The sequence below is a fragment of the Rattus rattus genome, chromosome 5 (assembly GCF_011064425.1).
Source record: "Rattus rattus isolate New Zealand chromosome 5, Rrattus_CSIRO_v1, whole genome shotgun sequence".
Taxonomy (NCBI): domain Eukaryota; kingdom Metazoa; phylum Chordata; class Mammalia; order Rodentia; family Muridae; genus Rattus; species Rattus rattus.
Window position 1 is genome coordinate 45,955,661 of NC_046158.1, and position 25,644 is coordinate 45,981,304.

Consider the following 25,644-nt stretch of genomic DNA (forward strand, 5'->3'; position numbering starts at 1 on the left):
ATCAGCCAGGGCCTGACAAGTACAGAGGTGAATGCTAGCAGCAAACCATTGAACTGTGAACGGAGTCCCTGTTGGAGGAGTTAGTGAAAGGATTGAAGGAACTGAAGGGACGTGCAAACTCATAAGAACAACAATAAACCAACCAAAGCTCCCAGAGACTAAACTACTACCCAAAGTATACACATGGACAGACCCATGGCTCCAGCCGCATATGTAGCAGAGTTTGGCATTGTTGGGCACCAATGGGAGAAGCCTTTGGTCCTCACAAGGCTGGACCCCCCAGTGTAGGGGAAGGTCAGAGCAGGGAGATGGGAAGGGGAGTATTTGGGGAGGAAAACACCATTGTAGAAGAAGGGAGATGGAGAGGGGATAGGGGTCTTACAGATGGGAAACTGGGAAAGGGAAAAAATATTTGTATTGTTAAAAAAAAATCCAATAAAAGCAAAAGAACTGGTAAAAAAAAAAAAAAAAAAAAAAAAAAAAAAAGAACACACCTCACAATAATCTTAGATCCAATTGATAAGATATAATTGCCCACTTAAACATACAAAGCCTGGTACCACCCATCCCTTAAGAACATTGATAACAACCTGTAAATACACAGATGGAGATCTTCTCAGCCTCTCCTCCTCCCAAACAATGCATTTCTAAGTGCCTGTTAGATCTTGATCATTTAAAACCAAAGTAAAACCATGGAAATATGAGCATTGGAATTCTGCTCTTTGCCGTGCCTTCATGAATGCTGCTCACCTTTGCTTTGTGTTTAAATTGATCATATTTCCTGTTGCTTTCTAGAGAGCGCTGAGACAGATGCTTGCTCAACGGTAACAACTTTTATGATTTTTATCTCAAGTTACTAAGTAGATATCACGTGACCTATACAACAGTTACCAATTACCTTTTCAAAACCCATCCAGCCTAACACCCAAGTGGAAGATTTCCCTCAAAATGTGGCAGCAGAAGAGGCAGAGGCACACCCATCACGGTCAGGTAAGACTGCAGTTTACTCACTGGTGGCAAAGCACAAGAAGTGTTACGTACTCATAGGCTTCCCACTCTAACTCTACTCAGGATGGTGACATCTGCCAGGCCCAGTTCAGCTGTCATCTTTGACACCCATCTCTCATAAAAAAAAATTTCTATGAGATGTCGACAAATGAAGTCCAGCTTAGCTCTTTCTCCTAATCTGTTCCAATGCCTTCCATTTACCAGTTTGGAATCTCTGTCCCTCATAGGCCCTTACCAAGGTTAATCATCAGGCTTATCAGATTCTTCTAACATCTAAACATGCTGAGACTGGGTACCATTGAGGACATTGTATATAATGTCTAGGTATAATGTGTCATGATAGATATAGATATAGATATCTATTATTCTTTGAAAAAAATGAGTCAAAATAGCAATTAAGAGCCTGAGATCAAATGCTGGGACACAACCCAGAGTCTGAGATTCTGGTGCCTGGAGTCCCTGACATATAGCAGGATGGTTTCTATTCGAAGTTAAACAAAGGAAAGCCCATTTTATATCCTGTCAGTAGGTCATTTATTAGTGATTCAGGTTTTTTCCAGTTAATTTAGTGGTATATATACATATCATATATAATTATAGAATATATTATATATTTAGATAAAATGTAAATAATAAACATGTGTTTATTATCAGTATATAACATAATGATTAATTATATAATCTAATAAATATAAATAATAAATCCAAACTTGTATATTCTTCAAAGTGAACTAATTGTACTTAAAATATCTTCACTATTACCTTCTTATTTGCCTGTATTTAGATCAGTTTAGGGCGTTTCATAAGCGTATGGGAAACACTGTGACGAAAACCGCTTCTCACCTTTCCTCACATGGTTCAGTAGAAGAGACACACAGAACCCCTGCTGGAAAGAATCAGAATGAGCCCCTTTGGCTCCAACCATCGGGCTGTAATCAGAAAGCAAGGCCAGGTGCAGAATCCACAGACCGCCCACAGTTGGGGGGATGTCCTGTGTCCCTTCTCATCATATCTGCTAATTGTTCATGTTGATGACCAGGGTTCTGCTCTTCAGAAATCTAAATTAGTACTTTAAAAAATATTGAAATTCCTCTAGGGTAGAAACTGGTGTTTCTCTTATAAATTTCTAAGTATTTCTGAATGCTTTACTTCAACTCTGTCTAGTTTTATCTTCATTGTGCAACACTGCTTTGTATTCACACTGCATAGGTGAGGCCCTATCTAAAACAACGAAGCACAGAAAGACAGAAGAAAGAAAAGGTAGCTCCCAGTCCATGAGTAGATGTGTTAGGTAGCATGTAAATCAGTAATTTCCCATGTTAAGGTTGTAAGAGGAACTCATACGTAGGGAGCCTACACGAAAGCAATCCCCGTACATCCAGGGAGAGGGAGACAAAACAGGGAAGACTGGTGTGACACAGAGTGTTACACATTTGTCAGAACAGTGCATAAAACACATGGCAGCTGAAGGAGCAACCTCACCAATAAATATGTACACAAGAACAATATTTTGATGATTATATTTTGAGTAGTTTAAAAGTTATGTTGAGGTAGAAGCTAGTTTAGAGCATTATTTTTTTCATATGACATTTAAATTTTTGTTGTAGGGGTTTTGTTCATGAATATTGAGTAGATTAATTGTGGATGAATCTTTGAGATGCTTATATGCCAAATTTAAAACATCTAATATCTATCTAAGTGATGCCTAGATGTTTTGAATAATTAGATCTATTTTATAATCAATTAAACTTTAAAGTTTGTTGAAATAATTTCTTGGAAAAATACAGGTGTCATTTTTATTACCACTAATGTTAAGTTAATGTTGCTATATAATGTCTCTCTATATGTATTATATAGGCTGCTATAGAGAATGTAACTTTCTTTTTAATCTAACTCTTGTTAGTAACTTAGTTTTACCATATACACATAATATACACATGTCTGTTTTACGTCCAGAACCAGGCTTAGGAGTGTCCTCAGGGAAAAAAGCAAACACGTCTGACCACAATGAAAATAGCCGGTCACTGGTAAAGTTTCAATTTCTCATTTAATATCGCTCCCTTTTGATTGAAGATTAAAGACCAATGGAGTTTTCCTCACTGCCCTGAAGATTTAGCAGAGGATTCCGAGTTTCATTTTTAAAGTGTTTCAACTAGTTATAGAACTTAGAATACTCCTAGAGGAGAATGACGAGTAACTACACTTTGTGAGCGTGTAGGCTGTTGGGGTTTCATTCGTTTAACCTTCTACAGAAAGGTCATGTGAGAGTCAAACTTTCTGGGAAAGCACTGAAGTTACAAACAACATACCAGTTACAGGCCATGAGCGTGATTATCCCTGGGGTCAATTGCGTAGTTTCATGTTACCAACCATGGCATTTCAGCTAAACTTTCAGTTCTTCCTTTGATATCTAATTGACTTCAGTGTTTTGTTACAAGAGGGACTAGGAAATTTAACAACTCCGTTGTCCAGCCGATGACTGATCCTCCCATGATGAGCCCTCTGGAGTGAGCAGAGCAATCTTTCCTCTGACTTCATCTCAGTGAAGGAAATCACGAAATACACTAATGTGGTGCACTGATCTCAGTGTCCACAAGAATATATTAGGATCAGATAACTTTATAGGGAACATGACACTAACGTTGTGTCAGTACGTGGCAGGACTGCCGTTCCGACGCATGATACTCACATACATAACACACACTTCCGAGCACACAAACTTGTATCTGAACATATGCACAAGGTAACTTTTTGCAAGTTAAATGCAGTACCAGGATTTCCTGTTTACTCTCCATGCCATATTCTGCAGGTTCAGTTCTAAGTATCATATTTCAAAACAAAAACAGTTTATGTCCTTTAAAATATTTTAAAGAACTAACATTGTATTTATAACATGTAAATATTTAGGAATTTATATGTGTTGTAAAAATATTCTTTTAGGTCTGAAATACAAATTAGGTATTTCAAAGGTAGTTTCCTTGTTAAGGTTTTCATGAGGGCAAGTATTAGAATTTTTGAGACCATGCTTTCTGTCAGCTCTCACGTTTGATTATAGCCTGAGTAGCCACGAAAGTAAAACGCAGGCTTGTTCAAGGGACAACAAGCCAGGGTCTTTAGTGACATGTACTCATTTGTAGTACATTCTCTTAAGTCTAATTATTAAAAAAAAAAAAGTCGTGTCATGTTTTAGAGAATGTTTAGAAAAGGTTATGCTACTTTTTCCTGATGCAACTTTTTTTCCAGGACAGTCATAACTCTGGGGACCAAGAGGAAAACAGCGAAGACATCGCAAAAAGAAGAGTGCTAGGTAAGCCACATTATCTCACTCAAAAACCTTACTGAGTGGCTGAGAGAAGCTGAGAGACGCGGCCACTGAGAGCACTCGCTGCTCTCGTGGAGGGCCGGGCAGCCGCATGGTGATGGATGAGTCTTTCAGGGGTTGGTTGCTCTTGTCTTTCCTCCATGGATACCGGGCATGCAAGGGTGGCGCACGTTTACCTGCGGGCAAAAAAGTCTACACGCATAAAGTAAATACATCTAAAACAAAATCTGTAGTTATTCAACAGAAACGTTTGTTAAACGATTTGTATGTGTAAAGGAGCGTTTTATAAACTTGTTCTGGAACTGTGCAGTTCCACTATTTCCTCTCATCAGTTTGGGAACTTAATCACTCTCGAAAAATGAATTGTCCATTTCGTTCTAACTGATATGAAAACATTTTCATTAAGTATTTTCATTCCTCCAACATATTTTTATCCTAACCAGAGTATATACAAAACTTAATCCAGCCAGTTTCAAGTAAAGCGCGCTTGCCGTCCCTTCCTTCTCGCGGTGTTTCCAGAGCGAGTGCTGTCTTATTTCATAACTGTGTCCATTTTCCCTGTTACCTTTTAACATGGGTCAAGAAAGACTATTCCTTGAAGGTAAAGCATATGCCCCTTTTCTTGAATTATTAAGGATATTCATTGTAAAGTATACAACATTTACTAAATAGTTTGCTTCGAATTCTATCCAACCTACAACTATGGGGAAAAAGTCTTCCTCCAATGATGTGGAAATAATCATGTTAAAACCATTCAATTCAGGTAAATTTTATAATTCAACAGAACCTGAAAAGAAAAATATTATAACTGCTTATCATTTTCTCAATCTCAATTCTTTTTTTTTCTTTTTCTTTAACTTTCTTCCCAGTAGTTAGTAACTTAACAAGTTACTAGCAGTTCATAAACTCATGTCTCCTAGCAGGAGCAGATGGCCCTCCCATATTTTGACATCTTTTTTTTTTTTATTAACTTGAGTATTTCCTATATACATTTCGAGTGTTATTCCCTTTTCCGGTTTCCGGGCAAACATCCCCCACCCCCCTCCCCTTCCTTATGGGTGTTCCCCTCCCAACCCTCTCCCCATTACCGCCCTCCCCCCAACAGTCTAGTTCACTGGGGGTTCAGTCTTATCAGGACCCAGGGCTTCCCCTTCCACTGGTGCTCTTACTAGGATATTCATTGCTACCTATGAGGTCAGAGCCCAGGGTCAGTCCATGTAATAGTCTTTAGGTAGTGGCTTAGTCCCTGGAAGCTCTGCTTGCTTGGCATTGTTGTACATGTGGGGTCTCTGAGCCCCTTCAAGCTCTTCAGTTCTTTCTCTGATTCCTTCAACGGGGGTCCTATTCTCAGTTCAGTGGTTTGCTGCTGGCATTAGCCTCTGTATTTGCTGTATTCTGGCTGTGTCTCTCAGGGCCGATCTACACTTCTGCACTTCTTTGCTTCATCCATCTTGTCTAATTGGGTGGCTGTATATATATGGGCCACATGTGGGGCAGGCTCTGAATGGGTGTTCCTTCTGTTTCTTTTTTAATCTTTGCCTCCCTATTCCCTGCCAAGGGTATTCTTGTTCCCCTTTTAAAGAAGGAGTGAAGCATTCACATTTTGATCATCCGTCTTGAGTTTCATTTGTTCTAGGCATCTAGGGTAATTCAAGCATTTGGGCTAATAGCCACTTATCAATGAGTACAGACCATGTATGTCTTTCTGTGATTGGGTTAGCTCACTCAGGATGATATTTTCCAGTTCCAACCATTTGCCTACGAATTTCATAAAGTCGTTATTTTTGGTAGCTGAGTAATATTCCATTGTGTAGATGTACCACATTTTCTGTATCCATTCCTCTGTTGAAGGGCATCTGGGTTCTTTCCAGCTTCTGGCTATTATAAATAAGGCTGCGATGAACATAGTGGAGCACGAGTCTTTTTATATGTTGGGGCATCTTTTGGGTATATGCCCAAGAGAGGTATAGCTGGATCCTCAGGCAGTTCAATGTCCAATTTTCTGAGGAACCTCCAGACTGATTTCCAGAATGGTTGTACCAGTCTGCAATCCCACCAACAATGGAGGAGTTTTCCTCTTTCTCCACATCCTGGCCAGCATCTGCTGTCACCTGAGTTTTTGATCTTAGCCATTCTCACTGGTGTGAGGTGAAATCTCAGGGTTGTTTTGATTTGCATTTCCCTTATGACTAAAGATGTTGAACATTTCTTTAGGTGTTGCTCAGTCATTCGGCATTCCTCAGCTGTGAATTCTTTGTTTAGCTCTGAACCCCATTTTTTAATAGGGTTATTTGTCTCCCTGCGGTCTAACTTCTTGAGTTCTTTGTATATTTTGGATATAAGGCCTCTATCTGTTGTAGGATTGGTAAAGATCTTTTCCCAATCTGTTGGTTGCCGTTTTGTCCTAACACAGTGTCCTTTGCCTTACAGAAGCTTTGCAGTTTTATGAGATCCCATTTGTGATTCTTGATCTTAGAGCATAAGCCATTGGTGTTTTGTTCAGGAAATTTTTTTCCAGTGCCCATGTGTTCCAGATGCTTCCCTAGTTTTTTCTTCTATTAGTTTGAGTGTGTCTGGTTTGATGTGGAGGTCCTTGATCCACTTGGACTTAAGCTTTGTACAGGGTGATAAGCATGGATCGATCTGCATTCTTCTACATGTTGACCTCCAGTTGAACCAGCACCATTTGCTGAAAATGCTCTTTTTTCCATTGGATGGTTTTGGCTCCTTTGTCAAAAATCAAGTGCCCATAGGTGTGTGGGTTCATTTCTGGGTCTTCAATTCTGTTCCATTGGTCTATCTGTCTGTCTCTGTACCAATACCATGCAGTTTTTATCACTATTGCTCTGTAATACTGCTTGAGATCTGGGATAGTGATTCCCCCTGAAGTCCTTTTATTGTTGAGGATAGTTTTAGCTATCCTGGGTCTTTTGTTATTCCAGATGAATTTGCAAATTGTTCTGTCTAACTCTTTGAAGAATTGGATTGGTATTTTGATGGGGATTGCATTGAATCTGTAGATCGCTTTTTGGTAAAATGGCCATTTTTACTATATTAATCCTGCCAATCCATGAGCATGGGAGATCTTTCCACCTTCTGAGGTCTTCTTCAATTTCTTTCTTCAGTGTCTTGAAGTTCTTATTGTACAGATCTTTTACTTGCTTGGTTAAAGTCACACCGAGGTATTTTATATTATTTGGGTCTATTATGAAGGGTGTCGTTTCCCTAATTTCTTTCTCGGCTTGTTTCTCTTTTGTGTAGAGGAAGGCTACTGATTTATTTGAGTTAATTTTATACCCAGCCACTTTGCTGAAGTTGTTTATCAGCTTTAGTAGTTCTCTGGTGGAACTTTTGGGATCACTTAAATATACTATCATATCATCTGCAAATAGTGATATTTTGACTTCTTCTTTTCCGATCTGTATCCCCTTGACCTCCTTTTGTTGTCTGATTGCTCTGGCTAGAACTTCAAGAACTATATTGAATAAGTAGGGAGAGAGTGGGCAGCCTTGTCTAGTCCCTGATTTTAGTGGGATTGCTTCAAGTTTCTCTCCATTTAGTTTAATGTTAGGAACTGGTTTGCTGTATATGGCTTTTACTATGTTTAGGTATGGGCCTTGATTTCCTATTCTTTCCAGGACTTTTATCATGAAGGGGTGTTGAATTTTGTCAAATGCTTTCTCAGCATCTAATGAAATGATCATGTGGTTTTGTTCTTTCAGTTTGTTTATATAATGGATCACGTTGATGGTTTTCCGTATATTAAACCATCCCTGCATGCCTGGGATGAAGCCTACTTGATCATGGTGGATGATTGTTTTGATATGCTCTTGGATTCGGTTTGCCAGAATTTTGGTGAGTATTTTTGCGTCGATGTTCATAAGGGAAATTGGTCTGAAGTTCTCTTTCTTTGTTGGGTCTTTGTGTGGTTTAGGTATAAGAGTAATTGTGGCTTCATAGAAGGAATTCGGTAGTGCTCCATCTGTTTCAATTTTGTGGAATAGTTTGGATAATATTGGTATGAGGTCTTCTATGAATGTCTGATAGAATTCTGCACTAAACCCATCTGGACCTGGGCTCTTTTTGGTTGGGAGACCTTTAATGACTGCTTCTATTTCCTTAGGAGTTATGGGGTTGTTTAACTGGTTTATCTGTTCCTGATTGAACTTCGGTACCTGGTATCTGTCTAGGAAATTGTCCATTTCCTGTAGATTTTCAAGTTTTGTTGAATATAGGCTTTTATAGTAAGATCTGATGATTTTTTGAATTTCCTCTGAATCTGTAGTTATGTCTCCCTTTTCATTTCTGATTTTGTTAATTTGGACACACTCTCTGTGTCCTCTCGTTAGTCTGGCTAAGTGTTTATCTATCTTGTTGATTTTCTCAAAGAACCAACTTTTGGTTCTGTTGATTCTTTCTATGGTCCTTTTTGTTTCTACTTGGTTGATTTCAGCTCTGAGTTTGATTATTTCCTCCCTTCTACTCCTCCTGGGTGTATTTGCTTCTTTTTGTTCTAGAGCTTTTAAGTGTGCTGTCAAGCTGCTGACATATGCTCTTTCCTGTTTCTTTCTGCAGGCACTCAGTGCTATGAGTTTTCCTCTTAGCACAGCTTTCATTGTGTCCCATAAGTTTGGGTATGTTGTACCTTCATTTTCATTAAATTCTAAAAAGTTTTTAATTTCTTTCTTTATTTCTTCCTTGACCAGGTTATCATTGAGTAGAGCATTGTTCAATTTCCCCGTATATGTGGGCATTCTTCCCGTATTGTTATTGAAGACCAGCTTTAGGCCGTGGTGGTCCGATAGCACGCATGGGATTATTTCTATCTTTCTGTACCTGTTGAGGCCCGTTTTTTGACCAATTACATGGTCAATTTTGGAGAAAGTACCATGAGGAGCTGAGAAGAAGGTATATCCTTTTGCTTTAGGGTAGAACGTTCTATAAATATCCGTTAAGTCCATTTGGCTCATGACTTCTCTTAGTCTGTCTACGTCTCTGTTTAATTTCTGTTTCCATGATCTGTCCATTGATGAGAGTGGGGTGTTGAAATCTCCTACTATTATTGTGTGAAGTGCAATGTGTGTTTTGAACTTTATTAAGGTTTCATTTACGTATGTAGGTTCCCTTGTATTTGGGGTATAGATATTTAGGATTGAGAGTTCATCTTGGTGGATTTTTCCTTTGATGAATATGAATTGTCTTTCCTTATCTTTTTTGATAACTTTTAGTTGAAAATTGATTTTATTTGATATTAGAATGCTACTCCAGCTTGCTTCTTCTGACCATTTGCTTGGAAAGTTGTTTTCCAGCCTTTCACTCTGTGGTAGTGTCTGTCTTTGTCTCTGAGGTGTGTTTCCTGTAGGCAGCAGAATGCAGGGTCCTCGTTGCATATCCAGTTTGTTAATCTATGTCTTTTTATTGGGGAGTTGAGACAATTGATGTCGAGAGATATTAAGGAATAGTGATTATTGCTTCCTGTTATATTCATATTTGGATGTGAGGTCATGTTTGTGTGCTTTTCTTCTCTTTGTTTTGTTGCCAAGACGATTTGTTTCTTGCTTCTTCTAGGGTATAGCTTGCCTCCTTATGTTGGGCTTTACCATTTATTATCCTTTGTAGCGCTGGATTTGTAGAAAGATATTGTGTAAATTTGGTTTTGTCATGGAATATCTTGGTTTCTCCATCTATGTTAATTGAGAGTTTTGCAGGATACAGTAGCCTGGGCTGGCATTTGTGTTCTCTTAGGGTCTGTATGACATCAGTCCAGGATCTTCTGGCCTTCATAGTTTCTGGCGAAAAGTCTGGTGTGATTCTGATAGGTCTGCCTTTATATGTTACTTGACCTTTTTCCCTTACTGCTTTTAATATTCTTTCTTTATTTTGTGCATTTGGTGTTTTGACTATTATGTGACGGGAGGTGTTTCTTTTCTGGTCCAATCTATTTGGAGTTCTGTAGGCTTCTTGTATGCCTATGGGTATCTCTTTTTTAGGTTAGGAAGTTTTCTTCTATGATTTTGTTGAAGATATTTACTGGTCCTTTGAGCTGGGAGTCTTCACTCTCTTCTATACCTATTATCCTTAGGTTTGATCTTCTCATTGAGTCCTGGATTTCCTGTATGTTTTGGACCAGTAGCTTTTCCGCTTTACATTATCTTTGACAGTTGAGTCAATGATTTCTATGGAATCTTCTGCTCCTGAGATTCTCTCTTCCATCTCTTGTATTCTGTTGGTGAAGCTTGTATCTACAGCTCCTTGTCTCTTCTTTTGGTTTTCTATATCCAGGGTTGTTTCCATGTGTTCTTTCTTGATTGCTTCTATTTCCATTTTTAATTCCTTCAACTGTTTGATTGTGTTTTCCTGGAATTCTTTCAGGGATTTTTGTGTCTCCTCTCTATGGGCTTCTACTTGTTTATTTATGTTTTCCTGGAATTCTTTCAGGCATTTTTGCGATTCCTCTCTGTAGGCTTCTACTTGTTCTCTAAGGGAGTTCGTCACGTCTTTCTTGAAGTCCTCCAGCATCATGATCAAATATGATTTTGAAACTAGATCTTGCTTTTCTGGTGTGTTTGGATATTCCATGTTTGTTTTGATGGGAGAATTGGGCTCCGATGGTGCCATGTAGTCTTGGTTTCTGTTGCTTGGGTTCCTGTGCTTGCCTCTCGCCATCAGATTATCTCTAGTGTTACTTTGTTCTGCTATTTCTGACAGTGGCTAAACTGTCCTATAAGCCTGTGTGTCAGGAGTGCTGTAGACCTGTTTTCCTCTCTTTCAGTCAGTTATGGGGACAGAGTGTTCTGCTTTCGGGCGTGTAGTTTTTCCTCTCTACAGGTCTTCAGCTGTTCCTGTGGACCTGTGTCTTGAGTTCACCAGGCAGGTCACTTGCAGCAGAAAAGTTGGTCTTACCTGTGGTCCCGAGGCTCAAGTTCGCTCGTGGGGTGCTGCCCACAGGCTCTCTGCAGCGGCAGCAACCAGGAAGATCTGCGCCGCCCTTTCCGGGAGCCTCCGTGCACCAGGGTTCCAGATGGAGTTTGGTGTTTTCCTCTGGAATCAGTAATGTGTGCAGAGTGCAGTCTCTTCTGGTTTCGCAGGCGTGTCTGCCTCTCTGAAGGTTTAGCTCTCCCACCCACAGGATTTGGGTGCAGAGAACTGTTTATCCGGCTGTTTCCTTCAGGTTCCGGCGGTGTCTCAGGCAGGCTTCCTGCTCCTCCTGGGCCCTCCCCCACGGGAACCCAGGGCCTTATACAGTTTCCTCTTGGGCCAGGGATGTGGGCAGGGGTGGGCAGTGTTGGTGGTCTCTTCCGCTCTGCAGCCTCAGGAGTGCCCACCTGACCAGGCGGTGAGGTCTCTCTCCTACGGGGTCTCAGAGCAGAGAGCTGCTGCAGGATGGGATCCACGGGTGTGGGACTCCCCTCGGCTCCCAATCTTAATTCTGTTTCTCCATTATTGATGGCAAAATTTGACACAAAGAAATCAATTTTCACTACTGCCATCAACGTTCTGAGGAGACTTAATTACAAGCATAAATGGAAGGTTTGATTTGTTTTGTTTTAATATAGGGACTGATTTAGAGGCTTCTAGTTTTGTGTTTCAGTACCAAAAACTGTATAGGTTTATATGCTAAACAACATGGGCATTTATAAAGGTTATTATTAGAGTTCTTAGGTTTTTCCAAAAGTTTAAAAATGCTTACAAGAGATTCAGATGTCAAGGTTCACACCTATGTTCTTGGCCACTCAGGAGGCTGAGGCAGGGCATTTCTTGTTCCCAGAAGTTCTGTGTTAGTGAGATGGCAAAGCGAGGTGTGTTCTCTTAAAGATGAAAACACAGATCCATTTCAGCTGCACATGTAGTCCATGACTAATTTCCACCGAAACTGAGACAGCATTCGTAGTCTAGTGCTGATAAATTCATTACTGTTCTTGTGGGACAACCATCAGACCTAACGTATACTTTTGAGTAGGCTATACATCCAAACGCTCTAACTTCATGTCTGCTGCGTGGTTTTCCTCCTTTCCGCACTGGGAAATATGCTGGGGTAATCCCAGGTTTTCCCCATTGATATAGCACAGTGCTACTCCTCAGACCTTCTCTTATCGTTATTATTCTTGCTTAGCTTTGTAGCAACAAAGAGCAGAACACTTTGAACAAGAGCTGGAAGTGAATGTCCTCAAAATTTACAATGAAGTAAAAATATTGAGCAATATAGGATAATTACAAACGTTTGAGTATTTCTATATTTATATCATCTATATATCTATGTATATCGATGTATCTTATTTATCTATATCTATCTATCTATCTATCTATCTATCTATCTATCTATCCATCCATCCACTCTTCTCCAGTAATTTATAGCATTTCATACTTGAGTATTTCAGATTTGTGCATTTTTCATTTAACAAAATTCACTCTCCTCGCCACTAACAAGGCTATACCTCAATATTTCCGAAAACGCTACCCTGTGTCTGCCCTTTACCTTTTTAATCTCTGCCTTATTTTCTTCTCTGAATCCATCTGCCCTCCACTCATTCATTCTCCACTGTGGCTGTTCTCTATCCCCTTTAGAACATACAATGCAACACGAAGAACTTAATGTAACTTCTCAAAGTTACACGACTCTCATAATCTTCCTCTGCCGGAATCTCGCTACAGCTCCTTTCCCCAGAGTTACTGGCATTTCTGTTCTCACCAATGACTACACTTTCAGGGAAGTATTCTATTAATCATTCTTCTCCATCCACGTTGTTCTTATCCATGCTCTCATTGTCTCCTGCCCTCTATCTGCCTAAAGTTGTTCTTTCAATGCCAGGTCACTATAGCGGGAAATATTAAGAAGCGGAACACCATCTCATGCTAGTGCCAACACCATTAGGCCACAGGGCATCAGTGGATGTTCCCATCTTGGCAGACTCTCTGGCCTGGAGCTCTTGAAACATCTCCACCAGACTTGCTAAGTTCCCTTGGCTGGTCGCTGCCATGCCAGCCCCATGCAGCCATTTGCACCCTGTGGTCGTTGTCACAATTTTAACCTGGTAAAATCAAAACTCCAGAGGCTTCTAATTTATCAATCAGATTTATATCAGTAAATTCTCATCCCACAAAACATCCACACAATAAACTCAGAGCCGATTGATATTGATATAAACTGCACACCCAGATGAGACAAATTGTCCTGTAATAATCCATCCCTTGTAAGATATTCATAGCTACCTGTGGCTATTTAAAGCCACATGGATCTGGGTCATCCTTCTTCTCCTCCATCTTGGTTCTTCCTTCTTCTCCTATCTCTCTCATCTCTCAAAAACTCTGTGCCCGCCTTCCTTTTTCACTGCCCAATCACAGGCTTTGCCTTATCTTGTGCCTGCCCTCACCTGCATATACACATCAACCCACAGGTCAGGCATCATCTTGAGGAAAGATATTCATGGTAAATTTCAAGTACACTTTCAAAAGCGTTGGGCCATCACCAAGAAGGTGCACAGCAATTAATTTTTGAGAAGAAAATAATAGTCTATACTTGGGTGGCTGAAAAGATTGCCCACTCCAATCTGAGGGTGGAATGTATAGACAAAGAAGCGTGCAGTAGTTATGACAATGAGTAGATCTACCAACAGAGTGCTGTGGAACCCCTAAGCAAAGTACCACCTGCTTGTCTAGGGAGAGGCCTAGTCAAGGATGCCTTGAGATATTAGAAGGAATCTTAACGGGACATGGCTCTTTGTCAGAGCACATCAGAGGGTAGAGCTTAAGGTTACTTGGAGATCTTTGGGAAAATAAAAACATACTTTACTATTATTGATTTTAAGCATTTCTAAATATTGATACAGAGACTATTATTTTTGCATTGTTTTTAATGTTTATGTTCACAAAATATATAGATTTGTCAGCAGAGGTAGTCATCGAAGTGTCCTCAGAAGAAGAACAGAAGGAAGACGATGACGATGGTGATGACGGTGATGATGAGGATGGTGATGACGGTGATGATGAGGATGGTGATGACGGTGATGATGAGGATGGTGATGACAGTGATGATGAGGATGGTGGTGAAGATAAAGATGGCCCTGGATACCAGCAACATATGGTAAGGAAACATTTAATTTCTCATTTAGTATTTTCTTTTGTTTAACAACGTAGCACCAGCCAAATGCAAACACCTTCAAGTCATCTTTTAGAATTAATGGAAAATTTTAGTTTTTCTTAAAAAAATCTATATAATTATGAAACCTAGAGTGTTCATAAGACTGTTCTACTAGTAACCTCTTATCAAATTTTAGGTGCGGTTTTATGGCATTCTTTGTTTATCTTTGGTTTTCCATCTAGATAACCTCTTAAATTATATAAAGTAGAGTCAAATGTGACTTATAGCTGGACAGCAACAATTTTGAACAACATAGAGTTGATGGCATCTGTATTGGTGTCAAACAAAAAAGTGGCCAGGCCCAGTGGTTGAGAATTTGTGGCTTTACACTGTCAGTATTGTCCAGGTTACAGTTTAGATTCTATCTTTCCATCTCCATTGATTTCGGTGCATTTATATAAGCCCATGATAAAGGCAAATAGTTCGCAATGCTGTCTCTAATGTTTAGAAAGGAAGAACATTGGACTGGACTACAAACAGACACTGCATAGGCTGCAGATGCTCATCATTACATAGACTTTGAATTGAAGTATAAAACTTTTTTCTTGGGCTGGACAGATGACTCAGCAGTTAAGAGCACTGACTGCTCTTCCAGAGGTCCCGAGTTCAATTCCCAACAACCACATGGTGGCTCACAACCATCTGTAATGGGATCTGATGCCCTCTTCTGGTGTGTCTGAGGACAGCTACAGTGTACTCACATAAATAAAAATAAATCTTTTTTTTTTCTTTTTTCCGGAGCAGGGGACCAAACCCAGGGCCTTGCGCTAAAAAAAAAATCAACCTTTTTTCTTCTGTTTGGTGGGCTTTTCATATTTTTATTTATTTATTTATTATTCTTGTTTTTTTTTCTCTCCTTATCTTCAACAGACGAGTACTCACAGCTCAAATGTTCCCTTGCCACAGTAGTTCTTCATTGTCTGTTTGTTCAGTCCACCATAATCTCTGATATTGCCCAGTTGAGTGAGATGTTTCTAGTCAGGAGCTGAGTGGGGTTGTCATGCATCAATCATCACACATAAAAGTCAGCACAACATGTGCCCCTTCTTTCATGGAAGGAACAAAATGTAGATGATTATTTGTGTTTATTGAACATACAAGTTGGAAGTCACAACATAGTTTAATTCAAACCCACAGGAATAAAATAGTAATAAAATCCAAAGTTGTACATTATTTGGTTTGAGTTAATATAGATCATACAAATAGAAGAAAGTTGTTTATTCAAATTTAGTGGACACAAGCATAGAGATGCATTATGTGGAATTACAAAGAATTATAAATTTCTCAATATCTTAGTGTTTCGAACACACTTCATATTAAGCTGAGCATGGTTGGCTGTGCCCTCAATTCCAGCACTCAAGAGGTAAAGGAGACGGATCTCAATTTCTCGGTCACACGAGCCTTGTTGGGTGTAGTTTGCATCAGTCCAGAGCAGCTGTCCAATAGTTACATTTAAAAAGATTTTTCTTGGTGAATACTTTTTATACTGAAATATTTTCCACAAAATTTAGTATGTATATTTGCACTATATCCAAGATATCAGAAAACATATATGTTAATATAACTGCATTTTTATAGACATGAAACAAAAGGTAAAAAAACAGGACATCATTTCCTCTTATTTTGCCTCCTCTGTAATTCTCAGCATCTTAGAGTTCTGTGTCCATATGCATTAATCATGGCAGAATTATACATTTTTATACATATTTGCCCCTTAAACTCATACAGGTGCCCTGAATGACGCCATCTAACCCATCTCCTAATGTTGTAGTTCAGACCTCCCTTTAGGACTGCTGAGTGACTTGTTTCCTGTCTCTGAAACCCAATAGACTGACCTCATACTTGCCTGATTCTATTATTCTACATTGACCTCTATTTCCCCCCTTTATCAAAAGTACTATCAAATGAGTATCATGGACTGAAGCTGTGGAAATGCTGGACTCAAGCCCTCCTCATAATTTCACTCTTAGTTTTCTATCTGATTATCAGGCTTTATATAATGCAAAGGTGATTACATTTACAACCTACTTTCCTCCTCCTCCTCCTCCTCCTCCTCTTCCTCCTCACTATATGTGTACATGAACATATACACGCTTTTGCATGTCAGAGGATGTCAGAGGCCAACTTTGGGAGTCTACTCTCTCCATTCAACACACATTCTGGGAATCGAGTTCAGATCAGGCAGCCTTGAGTATCACATGCTTTTATGTGTTGAGTAGCTTTGCTGGCCTGTCATCAACTATTTTGAAACATTTTTCTTATCCTTCGTCTCTATATTTTGATCATCTACTTTATATAGTTGCAAGTGAGACTTGTGTATAATTGTTTCTTCTGAAATTTCTCAGCTCTTTTTTATGTGGATTGCCAGTGTGGTGTAGAGGCGGGAAGCCCTTCTAACCAGAATGAGATATTTTTCTGTTTATTTGGCTTTGATCGTGTTTGACCAATTTACCTCATCACCATAACTGTAGTCCACTTTCTGCTCATGGCGCCTCATGCCCAAGGCCCTGGGCACTCTCCCTGTTTGCTTTCTCTGCCTGTCAAATATGATGTGAGGCTTAGAGCATTTCCTAAGCTTTGCAGGAAGAATGGATTCTTCCCTATGCAATTGTAGTAAATTCATTTCCGTGATAGAAATAATGAACTAAACTTTTCTCATTTGTTACCATTTTTGTTGTGTTTCTCATTTGTTATTTGTCACTGACTCGACTTGGAGAAAGTGTCTCATGGGATTGTGTCTTTAGCTCAACAGGATATAAGTATGTTTGCTTTAGTGACTGACACAGTGAGTGAGTGATAGAATGAGTGAAGAAATACACTTTCCGAAGTGGATTTTTCTTTCCTTCTCGTGACAGGAAGAGGAATCACGGCAGCCTGCAGGGAAAGGGAACCAAGAGAATCCTCCCAGTAAGCAACTGAATAATGACAATTTCACCCCTGCTAATGGGAGGAATAGTGGTTGTAACAATGATAAACGTGCAAATCTGCATGGAAAGTTTTTACGTCCAAGTCCCAACATAAAAAAAGCACTAATGTGCATATTCTCTAATAAGCGTTGCTTTTAAATATATTTCCTTGTTTTGTTTTCGCTGTACCAATGTCTTCCTGAAAGTGCTTCAAACATATTAAATTTGGTCTTGTTTTATCAAAATATGCAAACATTAAGATGTAGTGATAAGATACATGCAATACACACATTCATAATATATCTTTAAGTATGAATATTTAACTTCCCTGTAGCTAATGCCCTCTTTAATGTTTCTGTGACTACATTGAACAGATAAGCCATCCGTATTCCAGGAAGGTAAAGATGCAACAGAGGACTCTGAGGTTTGTCCAATACGTTTTTTGTTTTTTGGGGAAAAAAAAACCTGTGAATAATGTGTCAGTAGTAAATCCATTTTAGTAACTTATCTCATCGCTTAAACTTATTTTTCATTCATTATCAAGTGTTGCTGACTCTAATATAGAAGTCATTTCTTTAATCTGTCTATAACTTAACAGACTAAATATTTTGTTTTAGCAGCTGATACATTGAATGGGGAATGGAGAGAATGAAGAACCATACTTTCTAAAGTTTTGGCTTTCTTTGTTTTTCATGACAGGATGTCGCAACAGAGCAACCCTTGGGAAAAGGTAAGCAAGTCCTTGTCAACAAAATAACAATTTCAGTCATGATATTAGGGGGAACAAAAAATGACAAAATGAGTAAATAAGTACCAAGTACAGCCAGTACAGATATTCTAACCTCTCTGACCAGCTAAATATTAAATATTCTTTCTCAGGATCTAGCTCTGTGAGGCTTTCCCTCTGTGTAACCTTTCCAAGCTCCCAGATCTAGCCAGAATCCCATATCTTGTGTTCTAGTCTAGACTGGCTAACCCTGCTTCCACTGCCCTCACCTTCCAGGCTCTGATCAAGACCTATTCTACCTATCCCCAAACTGTAGGCTCCTCTAATAACAACCACATCCAAACTTTCTGCCCCATCAGGTCATTTACTTGCCATGGTCTAGCAGGGTGTGTTTGCCTCATCCTCCCCTTCATGCATGTGACTCAACCTTCAGGTTTATCTTCGAACTCCAAGCATGGACCAGGATGCGTGTCTTGCATGACAACCCAGTTCCTTTTCTCTACCCCACTTCATTCGCCTTAAGCCACATTCAACTTGTGGACCCAGCAGGCTTGTCATCTGATGTGTCTTTTTATAAACAAAGTCTACATGCTCGGAACTTATATAAAAAATCCAAACAAAATGAAATATTAAGACAGCATTCTCCCTCCCCACAAATCCGCCAGTCTTGTAGAAGTGTTTGCTACTGAGAATTACATATATGAAACCAGGACACAGAATTTCAAATAATAATTACAAACTTTTGCAAAGAATTCAAGGAGTTCAAAGAAGGCACAAAAGAATAGCTCAATAAAGTCAAAGAGAATCAATGCCTGATTGATGCCCAGGAAAATCCAGGATTTCAAAGTAGAATTCGATAAATAGAAAGAGAAGAAAACTGAGGGTAAACTGCAGATGAATTGAAAACTCCAATAGTCCAACAGGGAAAGTCAAGGGGAAGTTTTTCAAGTCAAATGAATCAAACAGAAGACAGAAAATCAGGGCTCAACAATGAAGTATATAATCTAGACAAGGTAAAACACAGGGAAAATTAAAAGAGAAAAGAAAAAGAAACAAGCCAAAAAAACCCACCAGAAATGAACATACAGAAAATGTGGTTTTTCATTATAAGAGCTTCAATCGTAGGAAGAGATGAAGGAGAAAAATCCCAGGTCAATGGCATAGGCCAGATCTTCAACAAGATCATAGAGGACAACCTCCCCAAACTAAGGATACTTGCATATAGATACCAAATAAAACCAGAAAAAGAAATTCTCCAGGATATATATTTAAAACTCTATGTGTATATAAAAAAAGACTATTGAAAGAGAAAAGAGAAAAAAAACATAGTATCAGCTAATTTTCAGTGGAAATTATGAGAGCTATAAAAGCCTGGATGAACACATTTCTATTCTTAAAAGACCATGACTGCCATTTTAGACTAATATTTCCAGCAAATGATCTGCCATTATTGAAGAAAATCGACAAACTTTTCAAGATATAAACAGCTTGGAAACTTTATATCCAACACTCCAAACCAAAAGAAGAATAGGAGGTAATATTTCTGCTGAAGAAAGCAATGGGTATAGTCAAGAGACTTTAGAAAGAAAACAAGCAAAGCTCAGTTACTGAAACACAAAATGCACTGAGAACACAATACCAAAGACAAAAACAGAATAAGCCTAATCAACATACGTTTCATCAAGATCTTTAAATATTAATGTCCTTAGATTGTCCACCAATCTAAAGACACAGGTAGGCTAAATGGATCAAGAAATGAAATTCATCTATGTGTTGTGTCTATAAGGAACACACCTCAGCTTTATAGATAGGCACTGCCTTAGAAGGAACAAGTGGAACAAAGTACTCTAATCGAGCGGAATCAGGCAGCAAACAGACAAATGCGATCCTAATATTTGACAACATGGGCTTTAAACTGAAACTAATCAGAGGGGTACTTCATTCTAATCAAAGGAACAGCTAACCATGAGAATATTACTATCTTAAACATGTATACACCAAACTCTGGTGCACTGAATTTCATAAAAAGTATACTATTATCCTTAAAGACATAGATTAATATTAACCCATTAGCAGTAGGTGATTTAAATATCTCCCTCTCTTCAATAGAAAGATCATAGGGACAAAATGTAAGTGGAGAAACATCAGGAATAAATGTTACCACACATCAAATGGATTTAACAAGTAGATTCACAGATTCCACCCAAATACCGAAAAGTATGCATATCTTTCCACCCACAGCCCATGAAACAACTGTACAGTAGACCAGGACCTTGGACAAAAAGCAAAAGAAAATCTTAATAAATTCTGAGAAGCTGAAAATCAACTATGTGTATCCTGTATGACCATAATGCAATGAAACTTAAAATTGTCAACAAAAATTTCTAGCATGTACATAAACTCATTGAGAATAATTACTCATTACTGAGACTAAAAACTCATTACTGAATGATGAATGGTTTGGAAAAAAAAGCAACATGAAAAAAATTCTTGGAACTAAATGAAAATGAAAATACAAAAACTCTGGAACACATTAAAAGAAGCCCTTGGAAGGGAATTAATGGCTCAGAAAGAGTATAAATAAATGACTTAATGATACAACTCAAGTTTTTGGAACAAGAATAAACTAAATCCTTACCCAGTAAGTGTCAAGTAATTATAACCAGAAGAGAAATCATTGAAATAGAGACCAAGAAAAATATACAAAGGGTCGATGAATCTGAGTACTGTTTTTGTTTTGTTTTGTTTTGTTTTTATTTTTTTGAGAAGTTAAGTAAGATCAACAGACTGTTGGCCCAATTATTTAAAAAAAAAAGTGAATGTTTGGTCCAAAGTAGGTTGTCTTAATAGCAGTGCTGGTGACAGGGTCCTAAACAGGACTCTGATCGGATAAAAGGAAGGACTGCTGTTGTTTAAACAGCAGCTAGAATCCAGCATTCCTCAGGAATCAGGACTTGTAGGTGTTTTGTTCACCAGGAACCTCCCTTAATCTGATTCTAAAGACCAACACCTCTGGTGTGCTGCTAATTTTATGTCACAACCTTTGACACAAACTAGAGTCATCTGAAAGGAGAAAACCTCAATTGAGGAAATGCTTCTGTAAGATCCAGATGTAGGGCATTTTCTTAATTAGTGATTAATGTGAAAGGGCCCAGCTCATTGCAGGTGGTGCTACCCCTGGGCTGGTGGTCCCAGGTTCTATAGAAAATCAGTCAGAGGTTATTTTATTCTAGTCTGTGGCTCTCTGACACTTCTAAAGACAATTGAACTATTCACAGCATATCTGAACAAGCAAGAATGACTGTCCCCAGAAAAATATTATCTGAACAACCCAGGATATAGATTTCTGTGATAATCCAGACTAGTACCTAACATGATGGTGAGTTTGCTTAACTGACTTTCAACTTAAACTACTCAATCATCAACCATTTGAAATCTCATCCATTAAAATGACCGGGTCTATACCCCACAGCGTAGATGAGCTGCAGAGGCGCAATGCTGTCTTAGAGTAACACAATCTTAGATTTGGGATCAACACACCAATCAATACACTTTAAACCTGTATTAATATGCAGAATGCACCTCAATTCTGTATCCAAATATAAAGGTCTCTACAAAAGTAAGATTATGGCTATAAAATGCTCTAATTTGTTTAAAAGTAGATTTAATAATCCATCCCTATTTATCCAATTTCTTATAATAGTACCACATCTCCCCTATTGTTTTTTCAAGCCCCTCCCCTTTACCTAAGACACAAAGAAGCATAGAGAAGAGGAATGGAGTCTAAGCTGTCTTTATAGTTTCCTTTATGTCCAATACCATAATTATTTGTAAATTATCCCTTAAAATGGCAACATATCTATCATTTATAAAATAACTAAAACCATCCACTTAAATTAAGGGATTGGGTCAAATATTCTTTTTGTAATTGCGGTTTGCCTGAATTGGGATGAATAATCCTTGTTAGGGGCACAAAAGAAAATCAAAAAGGACTAAGTCAAAATAAACCTAGCTTGCATTTTTAAAAAAGGAAGCAGTCAGAGTAAATAGACGGAAGCAAGCCAGTGAGCAGCACCTCCATGGCCTCTGCACCAGCTCCTGCCTCCAGGTACCTACCCTGTTTGAATTCCAATCCTGACTTCCTTCAGCACTCAAAATGAATAAACTCTTTCCTCCCAGGGTTCTTTGGTCATGTTGATTGATTACAGCAGTGATATCTGGCAAGGATATATAGTTCTAGGTCAATCAAACAAAGACACCCTTCTGACTGTCATATAAAATCTGCTTGCTTTTCCATCATTTTGCTTTTCTATGCCCTCCAAGAGATAGCGTTGGCCATTTGATCTCCAGAAAATCTTTCTACTCAGAGTGATCTAGTTCATTGGTTTCACTGTGCCCTTTCTTACAGTGAAACGTCAAATTAACAGAATCAGCAGTGGGCAGGGAAATGTTACAGTAGACTCTAAGGTCATTTAGAATTTTTATAGGGAACATTTTAAAATGCTTGCACTCCATTAAGTTGGCAAATATAAGAGAAATAGATTTCTAGATTCATCCAAACCACCAAATTAAAGTCAACAACCTAAACAGACCCACAGCAAATGGTGAGATTAAAATAATATTTCTAAGCCTTATGGCTTAAAAAAAAAAAAGGTATAATGAACTCATAGTAAAAGTCTACCAGATTTCTTTTTATTTTATTTTATTTTAATTTCTTATTAGATATATTTCTTTACTTACATTTCAAACATTATTCCCCTTCCCAGTTTCCTGTCCCTAAGCCTCCATTCCCTCCCCTCCCCCTCCCCCATACGGGTATTCCCCCCATACATCCCCCTTATTGCCCCCCCATATTCCCCTGCACTGGGAGTCCAACCTTGGCAGGACCAAGGGCTTCCCCTACCCCTGGTGCCCCAACAAGGCTATTTTCTGCCACATATGCAGTTGGAGCCCTGGGTTAGTCCATGTGTAGTCTTTCCGTAGTGGTTTAGTCTCTGGAAGCTCTGGTTGGTTGGTATTGTTATTTTTATCAGGTTACAAGCTCCTTCAATTCTTTCAATACTTCCTCTAATTCCCCCAAAGGGGGTCCTATTCTCAGTTCGGTGTTTTGCTGCTAGCAGTGACCTCTGTATTGAACGTGCTCTGGATGTGTCTCTCAGGAGAGATCTATATATGGTCCCTTTCAGCATGCATTTTTAGCTTCATCAATCTTATCTAGTTTTGGTGGCTGTAGATATGGGACATGTGTGTGTGTCAGGCTCTGAATGGCCATTCCTTGAGTGGCTGCTCTAAACTTTGCTTCGATATCCCCTCCTATGGATATTTTCCCCCCTTTTAAGAAGGAGTTGAAGCATCTGCATTTTGGTCATCCTTCTTGCAGATTTCTAAAGAAGATCCACAACTTTTCCTTAACTACACCAAACACGAAACAAAAGACAGCAACAAAAGAAACTGGAAGGAGCAGTTCCACTCCTTCCATGAAGCCAATATCTCTATAATACCAAAACCTCACAATGCACAACAACAACAAAGAAAACTAAAGGCCACTATCTTTCATGAGCATAGGTTCAAATATCAAAACATTCAATAAAATACCTGCAAACAGAATAAGATGTTCAACCAAAAGATTACCCACCATGACCATGCTGGCTCTACTCAGGAAAGGCAGGGATGGTTCAACACATTCAATTCAGAAAATGTCCTAAATCGCGTAAATGGACTTAATGACAAAAGTCATCGATTCATACTAATGGATGCAGAAAAAGCCTTTTGACCAAATCCAACATGGCTTCATGGTAAAAGTTCTAAAAAGGATAGGACTGGAGGGGACACACCTACGTGTAACAGAAGCTGCATGAGAAACACACAGGCAGCCTCATCACAAATGGAGAAACCATTGGGTTGAGTCTCAAATGAGTGGGGCGCATTCTCATCCAAGCCACTACCTGGTACGCAAGGCAGAGTGCAAGTGTGCACAATCCAAGCCAGGGTCAATTGCTTGAAGTCATTGTTTTCTTTCTTCTATTCCTAACATTGCCTTCCCAAAATGCATCACTTCTCTGAATTTTTTCTTAGTGTTTTATTTTTATCAAACTATGCAAATGTCAAATTATGGGAATATATATATATATACATATATATATATAATTTCACTGTAACAAGTGTTCTTATTAATGTTTCTGTAATTATATTGTATAGATGAGAAGCCCAAGTCACAGAGAGATTCAGATTCAGATAGGACCACTGAGGTTTGTTCAATATTTCTGTTTTTGGCAAAAAAAAGACTTTGAATGCTGTGGCTGCTCTTCATTCTTTTCAGCTATAGAACTTACTAATTAAGCCATTAGTTTCTCATGTGTTATCATCTGGCACTAACTAAGCTTGAATGTGGAGATTGAACACTCTATTTCTTAAAATCTGTATAAATTTTTAATTAAGATAGAATCATACAATTTTCCTGTTACTTTCCTTTCTCTAACCCCTTGTAGATCTTCTCCCTACAGCACACACACACACACACACAAACACACACACACACACACAGACAGAGACAGAGACAGAGAGAGACAGAGAGACAGAGAGAGACAGAGACACAGAGACAGAGACACAGAGATAGAGAGACACAGAGAGATTAAGAGACACACAGAGAGGGAGAGAGAGAGACAGAGACACAGAGACAGAGACACAGAGATAGAGAGACACAGAGAGATAAAGAGACAGAGAGAGAGAGAGAGACAAAGAGAGAGAGAGAGAGAGGAATATATGTATAATTACAGCCTGTTGAGCCTTTTGTTGTCGTTTGAGTGTATATAGCTTCAAAGCTGACCACTTCCTAGTGGCTAACCAATAAGATGGCTCATCCTCGAGAGACACTTTTTTTCAGCGGTCATTAGTTGCCGGTAAGGGTGCTTTGTGTAAAGGTGGGACATGATGAGATATTCCCCTTCTAGATGAGCATGTGAATTGGTATTACCAATGCTCTGGTCTAGTTTATACAGCTGTTTCTAGGAGACTTGTACAGCAAAGTTCCTGATATTCTGCCTCTTGTAGTTTTACTGGTCCCTCTTCATCAATGTCGCTTCAGCCATAGACTCAGGAGCTATAGTGACAATTATCTATTTGACATGGGCTCCCCACAGTCAAACTATTAATCTCTGCATTGTTGTGTCCAGTTTTGGATTTATTGATGGTCTCCATTTGCAATGACGAAAGGCTTCTTTGATGAGGGCACACTTAACTGTGGGCTGTAGAATAAGATTTAGGATGCAGGTAGGAATTATGCTGGTCTAGCCAAGGGTTGGTGGTAGATCACTTTCTTAGGATCCCGACCTGAATGATGGCTAGGTTTCCACTCTCAGGCATGATATCCCCACCTGTTGAGTGAGTTTAAGCCCCATTGGATAGCCATTCATTGCCACCAAAACGAAGAGTTTCACTTCTTGCACTTTAGCTTTCGCAGTTCCAGAAAATAGTATACAAGACGGCCAAGGAAGCCAGCAATTCAGTCCAGCCAAACTGCTACCTCCGTGAGCCATAATGGTGT

General features: G+C 39.0%; 1 protein-coding gene across 1 annotated transcript in view; it reads left to right on the forward strand.

Annotated features, from left to right (window-relative positions):
- The first annotated feature begins 948 nt into the window (after positions 1-948).
- LOC116900828 (ankyrin repeat domain-containing protein 26-like) overlaps positions 949-25,644 on the forward strand; it is a 134,572-nt gene continuing 109,876 nt past the window's right edge. Inside the window, 4 exon segments of the mRNA XM_032902532.1 lie at positions 949-990; positions 4,252-4,315; positions 14,209-14,298; positions 18,074-18,104. Coding sequence (XP_032758423.1) covers positions 949-990; positions 4,252-4,315; positions 14,209-14,298; positions 18,074-18,104 — 227 coding nt within the window.